At 37.2% G+C, this 15,531-nt stretch overlaps 1 protein-coding gene across 1 annotated transcript in view; it reads right to left on the reverse strand.

The window, feature by feature from the left end:
* Nucleotides 1-591: 591 nt before the first annotated feature.
* LOC117341944 (propionyl-CoA carboxylase beta chain, mitochondrial-like) overlaps nucleotides 592-15,531 on the reverse strand; it is a 68,652-nt gene continuing 53,712 nt past the window's right edge. The window contains exons 10-17 of the mRNA XM_033903827.1: nucleotides 14,313-14,433; nucleotides 12,602-12,683; nucleotides 10,811-10,934; nucleotides 10,264-10,371; nucleotides 8,450-8,550; nucleotides 4,742-4,840; nucleotides 3,606-3,702; nucleotides 592-2,425 (exon numbers count right to left, since the gene is read on the reverse strand). Coding sequence (XP_033759718.1) covers nucleotides 2,304-2,425; nucleotides 3,606-3,702; nucleotides 4,742-4,840; nucleotides 8,450-8,550; nucleotides 10,264-10,371; nucleotides 10,811-10,934; nucleotides 12,602-12,683; nucleotides 14,313-14,433 — 854 coding nt within the window. The 3' untranslated portion in view covers nucleotides 592-2,303. The remainder of the gene's footprint in view (nucleotides 2,426-3,605; nucleotides 3,703-4,741; nucleotides 4,841-8,449; nucleotides 8,551-10,263; nucleotides 10,372-10,810; nucleotides 10,935-12,601; nucleotides 12,684-14,312; nucleotides 14,434-15,531) is intronic.

A 15,531-nucleotide genomic window follows, 5' to 3' on the forward strand; every position in this document is an offset into this window, starting at 1 on the left:
ATGTTGAGAAGTATATACTACTTTTGTTACATTTAAAGTAAAGAACGAGATAAGAGGCTGGTGTTGAAGAATCTGTAGTGTCCTTGATTACAGATCGTGACCTCTAGCTCTCTACAACCGTAAGCTGAGGACAGCTTGCCATGGCCGAATGACATCTCACACTCTACCACTGTAGGCTGAGGACAGCTGGCCATTACCTAGGGACATCTCACTCTCTACCACTGTAGGCTGAGGACAGCTGGCCATTACCTAGGGACATCTCACTCTCTACCACTGTAGGCTGAGGACAGCTGGCCATTACCTAGGGACATCTCACTCTCTACCACTGTAGGCTGAGGACAGCTTGGCATGGCTTACAGTGACATCCCATTCTTGACCTGTGAAGGTTTAGAAAGCTAGGGACAGTGACCTCCCACTCTTTAACTACTTTAGAGAAGAGATATGGCTAGTAACCTCGCTCTTAACTACTGTAGGCTGACGGGAGCTGATGATGCATATGACCAGTACTCCCTGTTCTGTATGATAGATACATGTAAATTGCATGATTACTCAAATCAAAATGGTCAAACATGGACAAATTCACAAAAATCCTTTTTAAAAGCTTTCCCACTAAAACTTTAATGTTTTCATAATAAAAATCACACAAACATGTACATAAGATCAATAGTCAAAGAGAACCAGAATCAAATCACCGAGGAAAACGTTTCCATGGAAACCAGAGATATCTGATTACATTATGTATATCAATTTCAATACCATGTCAAATACATTTGTAGCAACTTAAATTGTTTTCGAACTAACAAATAATTCCCAATTTCCTGTATATTAAGTTAAAGGTAATATTAAATAGAGAATGTGACAGTCGTACAAATAGTCGAATATGACATGGACATGAGTGAATTATTCCATTTACCAGATATAAAAATGTAACTAATATTCATAACAAAATTCTTCCATGCTCTTAACACAAGCTCGTTATCAACTCGTTAGCTGCTAAAAATGTACATACAATGAAAAGTCAATAACTTGTACGTGCCAAATAATATCCATGATATGAATAGTATAAAGACTTATTCTAGTAATGTGTTATCTTTATCATCCATTAATGTTTTTCGCTGCTCTACAATGGCTTCAAAGGTAAACCAGGTTATTTTTTATTGTCATTTCATTGTCTTTTTATTGTCAATTTTAAAGTAAACTGCTGTGAGCTTTTCATTCCATCCAGGGTCATCCGTGGTGGCCGAGTGGTTAAGGTGTTCCGACACTTTATCCCCAGCCCTCTGGGTTTCGAGTTCAAAACCTACGTGGGGCAGTTGCCAGGTACTGACCGTAGGCCGGTGGTTTTTCTCTGGATACTCCTGTGGAAGGAAACCAAAGTACCCAGAGAAAACTCACCTGATCGGGCAGATGACATATATTTGTTTAAGTCTTTAGTCTGAGTGAATGGTGAGTGTGTTATGAGACAACAGCACAACTGCCAATTTGTGATTTAATCAACAAATATACTAAAAGTACATTTTAAACTCTAATGCAAATTTCAACAGGTAATTTGTAGATTGTAAAACAAGATAATGTTGACTATCATCCAGTAGATAGTTTGAACTATGATCCCCAGATATTCTGTATTTAAAACTTTGCAGAATGCAGGGCTCAAAGTGGCGCCTATTTTAGTGGCTATATCAATAGCGCCTTAAATTTACCACTGGCGACCAGTTGTTGACCTATAAGGCGCCTGGGCGGCCATTAAAACTTGTGTAAATTTCCGAATCCTTCAAAGATTGTAGTCAATTCTAAATTGATGTTCACAATGGAAAAAGTTACAGAGAGATGTTATGTTATACTGACTAAAGGATTAAAAGAATTTTTTGTTAAGTTTAAGACAACTTGGCCGGGCGACTAACTTTTCCAATTCGCGCCTAGATTTTATGACTTGGCAGCCAAATAGGCCACCTGGTAAAAATATCCACTTTGAGCCTTGAGAATGAATTATCAAAATACTACAGCCACATTATAAGTGGACCAATTTAAACTTCGCTCACAAACACTAGCACACACAGGTTGAAGAATGTATAATATCACTGTATTACTTAATCTCAATACATCAGTCTTCTAGTATCTATGCATCCTCACTTCTTACTTTATTCTGTAATAGTGAAGGTAGATTGCTGCCTGGCGTCAGAACTATAAGAAAGCAACAGTGGCAGGATGATTATGTCGTAAATTAACCACTGTGTAGGAAATCTCAGATGTAGTTTGTTGAAGTCCCTGGCATGATAACGATACACAGGAATATTATACATCGACTATAGTGGCATGTTGGCATGTTTTTTCCAGGGATTTGATAATTTCTTATTGGCTAATACTTGTAAATCTTGACAAATTCTTCTCCTGGTTGTTCTCGGTTCAATGATATCATCCACAAAACCTGAAAAAGAAATAAAAAACAAAATTCCAGTTAAAAAACATTTTGTTACGGTTGCCATATATATATATGTCTGGGCTTGTTGATAGATAAATATCATGGTATATAGATACTTATTTAAGGATTAAACTGTCTTTTTTGGTGTCTATGGTCGATATAGATGCCAGAGCTTTTCAAACAAACGTGTCATATTGCACAATATGACACGTTTGTTTGCAAAGCTCTGGCATCTATATCGACCATAGACACCAAAAAAGACAGTTTAATGCTTATTTTTACATTCTCGACATATCTTTTTGTTATTTTTGAAAATCAAAATTGAGTTAGCAAAAAAATGCCAATATTCAGCGACTTCGTCAATGTGGTTTAACAAATGGAACAGACTATTTTTTCAAAATTCATTTGTCACGTGCAGATTGGCAAATTAAAAAGTGCATTGAAATGATACGAAAAAAACACACAGTCTGTTCAATTCTTTTTATTATTTGTGTAACAATATTGTATAAAATTTCTTTTTGACACGTTTTAATTAACATCAAAAAACGACGTACAAAATGTAGTCCTAGGTTTTTTTTTCATAGAGCCATATGATTGTTTACGTCAGTTACAAGTAGTTCCGGTGGGTGAATATTATAATTCATGCGCGGCATGGATTGATGTCAGGTTTTGGGTGGCAATTATGCTCACATAGACTGCAAATCTTTTTACTTAGTTTATATCGTGGCTTTGTCACCAAAATGTAAATACATTGTATATAGTGATATGGTTACAAACTTGGAATGTAATAACATTATAGTTTTTTAATATATATATACAAATGTATGATGCCATTATCTGTATCTGTAGAGAAAAACATCATTCCTGCTTGAAGAAATCAAGTTTTTACTAAACTCCTTATCAACATGACTGATGTGATAAATATAATCTTAACCCTAGGCTATGTTATATATCGTTTGAATTCCAGCTAGATATAAGACTTGTGACATATCAAATGATTGAACTTGTTTGTATTCCAGCAACATTAAATGTGACATATCTACTGACTGATCTTGTTTATCAATTTCATATGACATAGCTAGTCGTGTAAGATTTCTCAAGGTATCCCATATTGATAATGAAAAGGAATAGTAACAGTGCATTGGAAGGAAGGAAGGAAGGAAGGAAGGAAGGAAGGTTTACTCACCACGAACTGCAGCAGGGAAAGGGTTAGCAAATTTTTCTACATATTCTGCTTCATTTTTTTCTTGGTCTTTTCCTCGGAATATGATGGACACTGCTCCCTGAAATGAAAGAAATGAAATAGAAGTGAAATCTGACATTAAAGATGCTATATCGCCGCTTCTCTCAACAAGATGCTCATAAAATTCCACAAAACAGCATCCATGATATGGAATGATATCCAGAACCTCCTTAAAATGTTCCCATGTTATAACAAGAGTTACATACAAAAAATAGGGTCAAGCACAATAGGAATTCTCCTGGATGCATTGAATTAATTATCTATCCACATAAAAATAAAATTACTGGTAGAAGCTCAAACATTTGCAGGGTGTTAAGAGCTCAACTATATAACAACCTTGTTTTCAATAGATCATATAACAACCTTTTTTCTGAGATGTAATCCCTTTCAGCGTACATAAAACACTTCTACGGCATGGTGTCCAAATACAGTGTCTTTTCGCACTGGCCAGGATTCCAGTTCCCAAAGAGCAATTTATAGAGCATAGCACAGGAAGATGGCACCCATGACAGCGAACTCGGCAGTTGGCATCAATCTATTGTGAACATAACTAACCTTGGCGCCAATGACAAGAAAACAAGAGGCCCAGAGGGCCTGCATTGCTCACATGAACGTTTCAGTAATCGTGGCAAAATAGTTTCAGGTAAGTTTTATAAGAAATATTTTCCTACGTTTTTGACCTTCCTCTCCCCACAATGGTTGGAACAAATGCAGACCAAACCCTGTCATTCTTAAAGAAAAAGGGTTTTTAAGATTTTTGTTATCTTTCCACTAATTGACCTCCTCATCCCAGCCTCGGACAAGCCACACTCCTCATGAATAATGCTGCATACAGGATATCATTAAAATTCATTTGTTCTTGATGAGCTAAAAATAGCTTACCTTGGCACCTATGACAGCGACCTTGGCACCTATGACAGCGACCTTGGCACTTAACATTAAATATCATGAATACAGCTTACTTTGGCACCTATGACAGCGACCTTGGCACTTAACATTAACTATCATGAATATAGCTTACCTTGGCACCTGACAGCGACCTCGGCAGTTAACATCAATCTATTATGATTATTGCTTACCTTGGCGCCCATGACAGCGACCTCGGCAGTTGGCCAGGCATAATTTGTGTCCCCACGTAAGTGTTTAGAACTCATCACATCATACGCTCCACCGTAGGCCTGTCACAGAGACATGATTATCGTTTTAGCTACAAATTCTGTAATGGGGTCATTGATGTAAATATCTACAAAATTTCCAATGGGTTCATTGATGTAAATATCTACAAAATTTTATCTAATGAATTCATTGACATAAATATCTAACAGGTAACTTATAGTTACTTAACAAGTAACTTAAAAAGATGTATTTTATGAAGGAACATATTGATTAAATTAATTGTTGTTAAGACTGTTATTCTTGGCTGGTTAATAAACATGACAATATGTGATATTTATTTATTTATCAATGGTAATAAGGTCCCAGTTAATGGTTACCACTCACTAGAGTAAGAAAGCCCCAGTTATTGGTCACCACTAACTAGAGTAAGGAGGCCCCAGTTAATGGTCACCACTAACTAGAGTAAGTAGGTCCCAGTTAATGGTCATCTCTAACTAGAGTAAACATGTTCAAGATAATGGTCATCACTAACTAGAGTAAACAGGTCCTAGTTAATGGTCACCACTAACTAGAGTAAGTAGGTCCCAGTTAATGGTCACCACTAACTAGAGTAAGCAGGTCCCAGTTAATGGTCATCTCTAACTAGAGTAAACATGTCCCAGTTAATGGTCACCACTAACTAGAGAAAACAGGTCCCAGTTAATGGTCACCACTAACTAGAGTAAACAGGTCCAAGTTAATGGTCACCACTAACTAGAGTAAGTAGGTCCCAGTTAATGGTCACCACTAACTAGAGTAAGCAGGTCCCAGTTAATGGTCATCTCTAACTAGAGTAAATAGGTCCCAGTTAATGGTCATCTCTAACTAGAGTAAACATGTCCCAGTTAATGGTCACCACTAACTAGAGAAAACAGGTCCCAGTTAATGGTCACCACTAACTAGAGTAACCAGGCCCCAGTTAATGGTCACCACTTACTAGAGTAACTAGATCCCAGTTAATGGTCACCACTAACTAGAGTAAGTAGGTCCCAGTTAATGGTCACCACTAACTAGAGTAAACAGGTCACAGTTAATAGTCACCACTAACTAGAGTAAACAGGTCACAGTTAATGGTCACCACTAACTAGAGTAAACAGGTCACAGTTAATGGTCACCTCTAACTAGAGTAACCAGGCCCCAGTTAATGGTCATCACTAACTAGAGTAACTAGGCCCCAGTTAATGGTCACCACTAACTAGAGTAAACATGTCCCAGTTAATGGTCACCACTAACTAGAGTAAACAGGTCCAAGTTATTGGTCACCACTAACTAGAGTAAACAGGTCCCAGTTAATGGTCACCACTAACTAGAGTACACAGGTCCTAGTTAATGGTCACCACTAACTAGAGTAACCGGGCCCAGTTAATGGTCACCATTAACTAGAGTAAACAGGTCACAGTTAATGGTCACCACTAACTAGAGTAACTAGGTCCCAGTTAATGGTCACCACTAACTAGAGTAAACAGGTCCTAGTTAATGGTCACCACTAACTAGAGTAACTAGGCCCCAGTTAATGGTCACCACTAACTAGAGTAACAGGTCACAGTTAATGGTCACCACTAACTAGAGTAAACAGGTCACAGTTAATGGTCACCACTAACTAGAGTAACTAGGCCCCAGTTAATGGTCACCACTAACTAGAGTAAACAGGTCACAGTTAATGGTCACCACTAACTAGAGTAAGACGGTCTCAGTTATTGGTCACCTCTAACTAGAGTAACCAGGCCCAGTTAATGGTCACCACTAACTAGAGTAAACAGGTCCTAGTTAATGGTCACCACTAACTAGAGTAAGCAGGTCACAGTTAATGGTCACCACTAACTAGAGTAAGTAGGTCCCAGTTAATGGTCACCACTAACTAGAGTAAACATGTCCCAGTTAATGGTCACCACTAACTAGAGTAAACAGGTCCTAGTTAATGGTCACCACTAACTAGAGTAAACAGGTCCTAGTTAATGGTCACCACTAACTAGAGTAAACAGGTCACAGTTAATGGTCATCACTAACTAGAGTAATCAGGCCCAGTTATTGGTCACGACTAACTAGATTAAACAGGTCCTAGTTAATTGTCACCACTAACTAGAGTAACCAGGCCCCAGTTAATGGTCACCACTAACTAGAGTAAACAGGTCCCAGTTAATGGTCACCACTAACTAGAGTAAACAGGTCCTAGTTAATGGTCACCACTAACTAGAGTAAACAGTCAACAGTTAATGGTCACCTCTAACTAGAGTAACCAGGCCCCAGTTAATGGTCATCACTAACTAGAGTAACTAGGCCCCAGTTAATGGTCACCACTAACTAGAGTAAACAGGTCACAGTTAATGGTCACCACTAACTAGAGTAATCAGGCCCCAGTTATTGGCCACGACTAACTAGATTAAACAGGTCCTAGTTAATTGTCACCACTAACTAGAGTAAACAGGTCCTAGTTAATGGTCACCACTAACTAGAGTAAGCAGGTCTCAGTTAATGGTCACCACTAACTAGAGTAAGTAGGTCCCAGTTAATGGTCACCACTAACTAGAGTAAACATGTCCTAGTTAATGGTCACCACTAACTAGAGTAAGCAGGTCTCAGTTAATGGTCACCACTAACTAGAGTAAGTAGGTCCCAGTTAATGGTCACCACTAACTAGAGTAAACATGTCCCAGTTAATGGTCACCACTAACTAGAGTAAACATGTTCAAGTTAATGGTCACCACTAACTAGAGTAAACAGGTCCTAGTTAATGGTCACCACTAACTAGAGTAAACAGGTCACAGTTAATGATCACCACTAACTAGAGTAATCAGGCCCCAGTTATTGGTCACGACTAACTAGATTAAACAGGTCCTAGTTAATTGTCACCACTTACTAGAGTAAACAGGTCCTAGTTAATGGTCACCACTAACTAGAGTAAGCAGGTCTCAGTTAATGGTCACCACTAACTAGAGTAAGTAGGTCCCAGTTAATGGTCACCACTAACTAGAGTAAACATGTCCTAGTTAATGGTCACCACTAACTAGAGTAAGCAGGTCTCAGTTAATGGTCACCACTAACTAGAGTAAGTAGGTCCCAGTTAATGGTCACCACTAACTAGAGTAAACAGGTCACAGTTAATGGTCACCACTAACTAGAGTAAACAGGTCACAGTTAATGTCACCACTAACTAGAGTAAACATGTTCAAGTTAATGGTCACCACTAACTAGAGTAAGCAGGTCTCAGTTAATGGTCACCACTAACTAGAGTAAGTAGGTCCCAGTTAATGGTCACCACTAACTAGAGTAAACATGTCCCAGTTAATGGTCACCACTAACTAGAGTAAACATGTTCAAGTTAATGGTCACCACTAACTAGAGTAAACAGGTCCTAGTTAATGGTCACAACTAACTAGAGTAAACAGGTCCCAGTTAATGGTCACCACTAACTAGAGTAAACAGGTCCCAGTTAATGGTCACGACTAACTAGAGTAAACAGGTCCCAGTTAATGGTCACCACTAACTAGAGTTAGCAGGTCCACGTTTATCAATATATTTCCTGAACTGAAATTTTCTTAGAGAATTTAGTTCTTTAAGTTAAGATTGATTTTGAAAACTGATTAGTGTTTTTAACATTGATATTATCATCAAATGTTATGCTGACAACAAACCTTTCTTGTGATCACAGTTATCTTTGGGACCGTAGCCTCGGCATAAGCATACAGCAACTTAGCACCATGTCGAATGATTCCTCCATACTCCTGGGACGTCCCTATGCAAAATATAGTTCAATATTGATATTTAATTACTTAGCACCATTTCGGATAATTCGTCTGTATTCCTGGGACGTCCCTATGCAAAATATAGTTCAATATTGATATTTAATTACTTAGCACCATGTTGGATAATTCCTCTATACACTTGGGATGTCGCTATACAAAACACACTTTAATATATATATATATAGTAACTTTAATAGCACAATGTCCCAAAATTCCTCCATATTCCTGGGACATTCCTATACAAATTAGAGCAAAAATATACATTAACTTAGGGGATCTCCCTATAAACAAGAGGCCCAGAGGGCCTGTATCGCTCACCTGGTTGTATTTGAGCAAATTAAACATCAAAATAAAGTCAGGGATTAATCTAGAATTTAGGGGAAACTACCCCTTTTGGACCATAGGGGAAATTAGTTCTGAAAAGGGGAAATTTAAACATCACAAAGTTTCAGTTTTTTGCTTTAAAAGCACATTTTCCAAGTAAAAACAGCAAATGGTTAATTAGGAAAGCAAATCTTGAGTATTTGGGAATATTATTGCCATAAAAATGAGGGAAAATACAATATTTCAGTAAATTTAACAGAAGTCTGAGGGGAAAAATGGAATAAAATCCTGAGGGGAAACTACCCATATGTAGTAAAAAATCCCTAGATTGATCCCTGAAAGTTCACGTTCAATTAATTAATAGCTTTATTTGTTGATGTCGAACAATGCTATATAAGGTTATGGTGTGGGATCGCAACAGTTTCAAAAATACAAGTAGCAATTTAAAGGACTAACTGCCCCCCTCCGACCCCTGAGGAGTCGATCAATATTTATACAAACTCTGTTCCCCTTACCCAAAGATGTTCCTGACCAAATTTGGTTCAAATCAATTTATAACAAAACGACTAGTAGATATTTAAAGGACTAACCTCTATTTGCCCTATTGGGCCCGCCCCTACAGCCCCTGGGGGGTCAGAGTCAACATTTATACAAAATCTGTTCCCCTTCCCCAAAGATGTTCCTGACCAAATTTGGTTAAAATCTATCAAAAAGTTTATGACCAGTAGTGTTTTTAAAGGAAATGTTGACGGACCGACAAATAGCAGACGGACAATGGACCCACACCATAGCATAAGCTCATCGGTGTCATTCGGTCAAGGTGAGCTAAAAACACACCTTAATATATATATACATGAATAACATTAACCAAACTATCAAACTTAAAAAAATATCACAACCTTGTATCAGCAAAAATTATCTGATGCACTGTTAATAGGGATAAATATGTTAAAATGATACTTTTTTTATTTTGTTATTTCAAACAATATAAATGTAAGGCTTACCATGTTAATATTTACAGATATATTCGGTTGTCAGTGGAAATCTCAGTTTATGAAACTGTTCAAAGCTAAATATCACTGAACATTAACACTGACAATTACCTGCGATGAAACCCGGGACAGAATTGTTTCCTGTTAGGGCCCCTACCTGGAATGAAAACCAGCACAGAATCGCATCCCTTTGGGACCCTTAGAAAGAAGGAAACCCAAGATAGAATCGCATTCCTTTGGGACCCTTAGAAAGAAGGAAACCCAGGACAGAATCGCATCCCCTTGGGACCTTTAGAAAGAGGGAAACCCAGGATAGAATCGCATCCCCTTGGGACCATTAGAAAGAAGGAAACCCAGCACAGAATCGTATCCCCTAGGGACCCTTACCTGGCAGGAAACCTGGAACATCCACAAACGTAATGACAGGGATGTTGAAGGAATCACAAAACCGGACAAATCTGGCTCCCTTCACAGACGCATTGATGTCCAAACATCCTAAAAACATACGAAATATTGTTTATTAGCCGTGTCAAGAATATTACACTTTATACAATAATATGCATAATTGGAGGTTTCATCACAAATACTATTGATATTGCAGTAATAGTATACATTTCATTCATGAACTTATCATGGATTGTCACGAATGGAAAAGGTCATGAACATTCATGAACTATGATAATTTTATGGATGAAAATCTTGATGTCAGGATAAGGTAATTTGGACATTTAAACAGCAGTCCATCTGTTTATCTGGGTAAAAAGTGACTATTAAGAGTTCAAAAACTAGTCTTTACCATGCAGCTTTTTCAAGACCAGCTACCTAACATGAGGGCCAGTGTTTTTGATGTGTTATAAACAAATGAACGCCACCCAGAATTCTAAACAGCGGCACTACTATACAGAGAGGAGTATATTAAGTTAAATTGTCTCACCTGCAGCTACTTTCGGCTGATTGCCAACCATCCCGACAGTCTGTCCGTTCATCCTGGCAAAGCCAACTACAATATTCTTGGCATAATTCGGCATTATCTCAAAGAACTGCGCATCATCTGCAATCTGAATTACAAAACAAAATATAATATAATGCTACAAAATGTTATTGTTGATGATTTTTAGAAAAAACATTTTCGAGAACCTTCAAAAGTTTTTTATAAGATTTTATAAGATTATATTCACTTCCTAACATAATATATATATTTTTTTTAACTTTGACAATTTGTTTTAGTTTTTAGTATCAACAATGAACATGTACAATTTGTACAACTAGCAACAATGAAAATCATAGAAGGCACCACATCTTCCCCATTTTTGTTTTCTGATCAAGCATCTCAAAATTGAAAGGAAACAACTATAAAGTCAAAGGATGCCTTCAAATGAAATTTTAGAAAGATCCTTCTTGAAGACTTCTTAAAAGTCATTATGGAAAAATCTTCATTAAAATTCAACCCTTTCACCATCATGTTATTTGAAATTTTTAAAAATTAGTCCATAAATAAAGTATGCAAACCAAAGGACCTCCGGCCGGAGAAAGATTTTTTTTGAGAAACAGCTGTAAAAAAATTTCAACTGTCCAAATTCAAAACGGCTGATGACTGTTGGCCATTTTGTTTTTCCGTCAGTCTTCTATAATATGCACAACAAGACACCAAGGAAGAGCCTATATATGAATTTGAGAATTACCAATTTGCAGTGTTGCCACATTCCCTCTAGAGAGGCCAAAGTAGGAGATTTAGCTCCCACCAAGGGATTGTCACCCCCCCCCCCCCCCCCCCCGATTGATCAAAGTGGGAGATTTAGCACTGCGACATTCTAACGACATAAAATTGTTTTTGTGCAGTATTTTACATCATGAAGTACCCAATATTGTTTTATAAGTCTAACAGGAAAAAGAATTAAATATTTTTAAATACACATCTAGATGCCATATGGTAAGTGATATTAAGAAATAAGTGATTTTGCCTTTAATTTTAAATGATCTGTATATAGGCCTACATGTATTTATATTCATAAATATTTAATATTTTTGAGTTACTTTTGTATACTGGTTGAAGATTCCAAGTGGCTATTTAACATTAATAATTCACTAAATACATGCAGTTCCTCTCTATGAAATTTCTTAAAACATTTTTTAAAGAATCAATCATTTGTTTTCATTTTTTTATTATCATTCATTAAAATTAACCATTGTTGTCAAATTTTAACATCAAAATGTATTTATCAATAGCCTGAGGTAATTTACACCTGCGCAGGCTCAGGTGGAACATCCCCTAAATGCAACAAAAATGTCGCAATTGTTTAGATCCCCCTCATTGGAAGTTTCAGAGGTTGACATGTATGATATTACAGGATTTTGTTTTGATCTTATTTATTCCAATTCATAATTTGGTACTTTCTGACAAATGTTATGTTACAAATGTCAACTGTCACAGTTCAAAATGGTGGCTTTTAATTGGGCCATTATGTCTTCCAATCAGTCTCACAATTTTTTATGCACATCTTGGGACTAAGGGGAAATTAATACATATTAAAATGAGGATAACCCATTAAGAAAGAGAATAATTGTACCAATGTGTTGAGAATAACCCATTAAGAAAGAGAATAATTGTACCAATGTGTAACATACTACATATGATCAGACCGGAAGGATATACAGGATGAAATGAACAGTTAGCCCACCATCTCATGATGTTGGGCTAAAATATGATGAGTTACATTATACTTACTCCGAGTATCACATCTTTGATATCATAAGCTGTAGTAGTCTCAAGGGGGATAACTGTGTCGAGCCCAGGCACATCTTTGTCCCTACAATGGCAGTTGTACAGAGATGTACATGTATACAGATGTAAACAGAACACAAAATGATACTTTAGTCATTCTGTTGGTAACCAAACCATGACAGAAATGTTTTCTATCATTTAAATGTACAGAAAACATTTAAATGTATAACTTTTTAATAACTTCTATTAAAACAGGATTAAGATATTAAAATGAACTATCTAGAGAAGCTAAATATATTGGGGAACTCCAGTGAGATAAGATATTAGAGTAAAAAGCAAAACAATCACATTTATCAAAAGTACACTTTCAGGGAAGATAAATTTAAAGACTCATTTTAATTTGTACCAAAAATACCCATTGTCAAAACTTGATGGATAGGTGAGAGGATAAGAATTAATTCTGAATTGTTTTTTTTAATATTCTTGGGGTTTTTTTTGTCAATAAAAAAGCTGAATGAAAGGCATTAACACCAATGTCAAACATCACATTGACCTTGATTTAAATACGTACATTTCCATATTCAACAAGAATACCAAATTTATCCACAAATAAACACCCCTTTTTATTTTTTCAGAAAGATAAAAGAGGTTCACAAATACACCCTCTCCACACATTAAATATACAAATGTTTACACAAATTTACACTGAAGAGGGGGCTAATTTTAAGATAAATATGGTATGAAAGTTTAACATTAGGGGAAGGGGCTAATTTGAGGATAAATACAGTACAAAAGTTTTATACTACCAGAGAGGGGTAATATTTGGATAAAGATGGTACAAACGTTTAAAACTGCCGGAAAATCTGATTTGAGGATAAATATGGTACAAAAGTTTTACACAAGGGGAGGGGCTAATTTGAGGATAAATATGGTACTAAAGTTTTACACTAGGGGAGTGGCTAATTTTAAGATAAATGTGGTATGAAAGATTTACACTAGGGGATTGGGCTTATTTGAGGATGAATTTGGTACAAAAGTTTTACACAAGGGGAGGGGCTAATTTGAGGATGAATATGGTATGAAAGTTTTATGCTAGGAGAAGGGGCTTATTTGAGGATAAATATGGTACAAAAGTTTTACACTAGAGGAGGGGCTTATTTGAGGATAAAGATGGTACAAAAATTGTACACTAAGGGAGAGGGCTTATTTGAGGATAAATATGGTACAAAAGTTTTACACTAGGGGAGGGGCTTATTTGAGGATAAATATGGTACTAAAGTTTTACACTAAGGGAGAGGGCTTATTTGAGGATAAATATGGTACAAAAGTTTTACACTAGGGGAGAGGGCTTATATTTGAGGATTAATTTAATATGGTACGAAAGTTTTACACCAGAGGGGGCTTGTTTTACACTAGGAGAGGGGGAATATTTAATCTGACTGACTCTGATTTGAATACTTTAATACTACAACATTTAACCTGAAAATGGACAAAAGTAGGGGTTAATTGGCTTACCTGCAGATATTGGCCTACACTATGCAGTGAAATGTGGAAAAGTATGGTGGTAGACTTATACTTAGCATGACCTTAAACTTGGCAAAATTTATATATATATTCTACATATAAGAATACTTCATCAATTTTGTTAGAAAGTGGATAAAAAATCGTAGTAAGATTAAGCAAAACAATAATGTAGGTCAAAATGTGGTATTACCAAGGGTCATTACATTCCCGAATCGGAGCCTGGTCAGCATTACTCAAGGGGAGATAATTAAAGAACTCCCTCAGCTGTAGCAGAGCATCGACATCATTCTCAAAGGCACAGTGGGCGACACCTGAAAATAGAAGGGTTTAATTAAGGTCAAACAAACTGTAAATTAAGATAATTATTAACTTAATTTTAATGACACAAGGGCACTGGTTTTTAAATGATACTATCAATTAATAATATTTTCATAAAACCAAGGTTTGTCATTAATTCCTGCTAAGGTAAAGGTCAAAACCTATTGTTATCAGCAAGGTTAAATCATCAAAACAAACATGTAAAGTCAAGGCCACATTATCAAAATTTAAAAATCAAGGTCACATCATCAAAACTAAACTGTGCAGTTCAAAGCTTACAGCAAAGGTGAAGGTCAAATCTTCAAAAGTTATAGCCCTGCCCAACTCCTCACACACTTACCTGACACACTGGTGTGTGTTTTAGCCCTGCCCAACTCCTCACATACTTACCTGACACACTGGTGTGTGTTTTAGCCCTGCCCAACTCCTCACATACTTACCTGACACACTGGTGTGTGTTTTAGCCCCGCCCAACTCCTCACATACTTACCTAAGACACTGTTGTGTGTTTTAGCCCCGCCCAACTCCTCACATACTTACCTGACACACTGGTTTGTGTTTTAGCCCCGCCCAACTCCTCACATACTTACCCGACACACTGGTGTGTGTTTTAGCCCCGCCGAATACCTCACATACTTACCTAAGACACTGTTGTGTGTTTTAGCCCTGCCCAACTCCTCACATACTTACCTGACACACTGGTGTGTGTTTTAGCCCTGCCCAACTCCTCACATACTTACCTGACACACTGTTGTGTGTTTTAGCCCCGCCCAACTCCTCACATACTTACCTAAGACACTGTTGTGTGTTTTAGCCCCGCCCAACTCCTCACATACTTACCTGACACACTGTTGTGTGTTTTAGCCCTGCCCAACTCCTCACATACTAACCTGACACACTGGTGTGTGTTTTAGCCCCACCTAGCTCCTCAGTGACCTGTGACACTGGTTTGTGTTTTAGCCCCGCCCAACTCCTCACACACTTACCTGACACACTGGTGTGTGTTTTAGCCCCGCCCAACTCCTCACATACTTACCTGACACACTGGTGTGTGTTTAAGCCCCGCCCAACTCCTCACACACTTACCTGAC

This window comes from Pecten maximus, chromosome 14 (genome assembly GCF_902652985.1).
Source record: "Pecten maximus chromosome 14, xPecMax1.1, whole genome shotgun sequence".
NCBI lineage: Eukaryota > Metazoa > Mollusca > Bivalvia > Pectinida > Pectinidae > Pecten > Pecten maximus.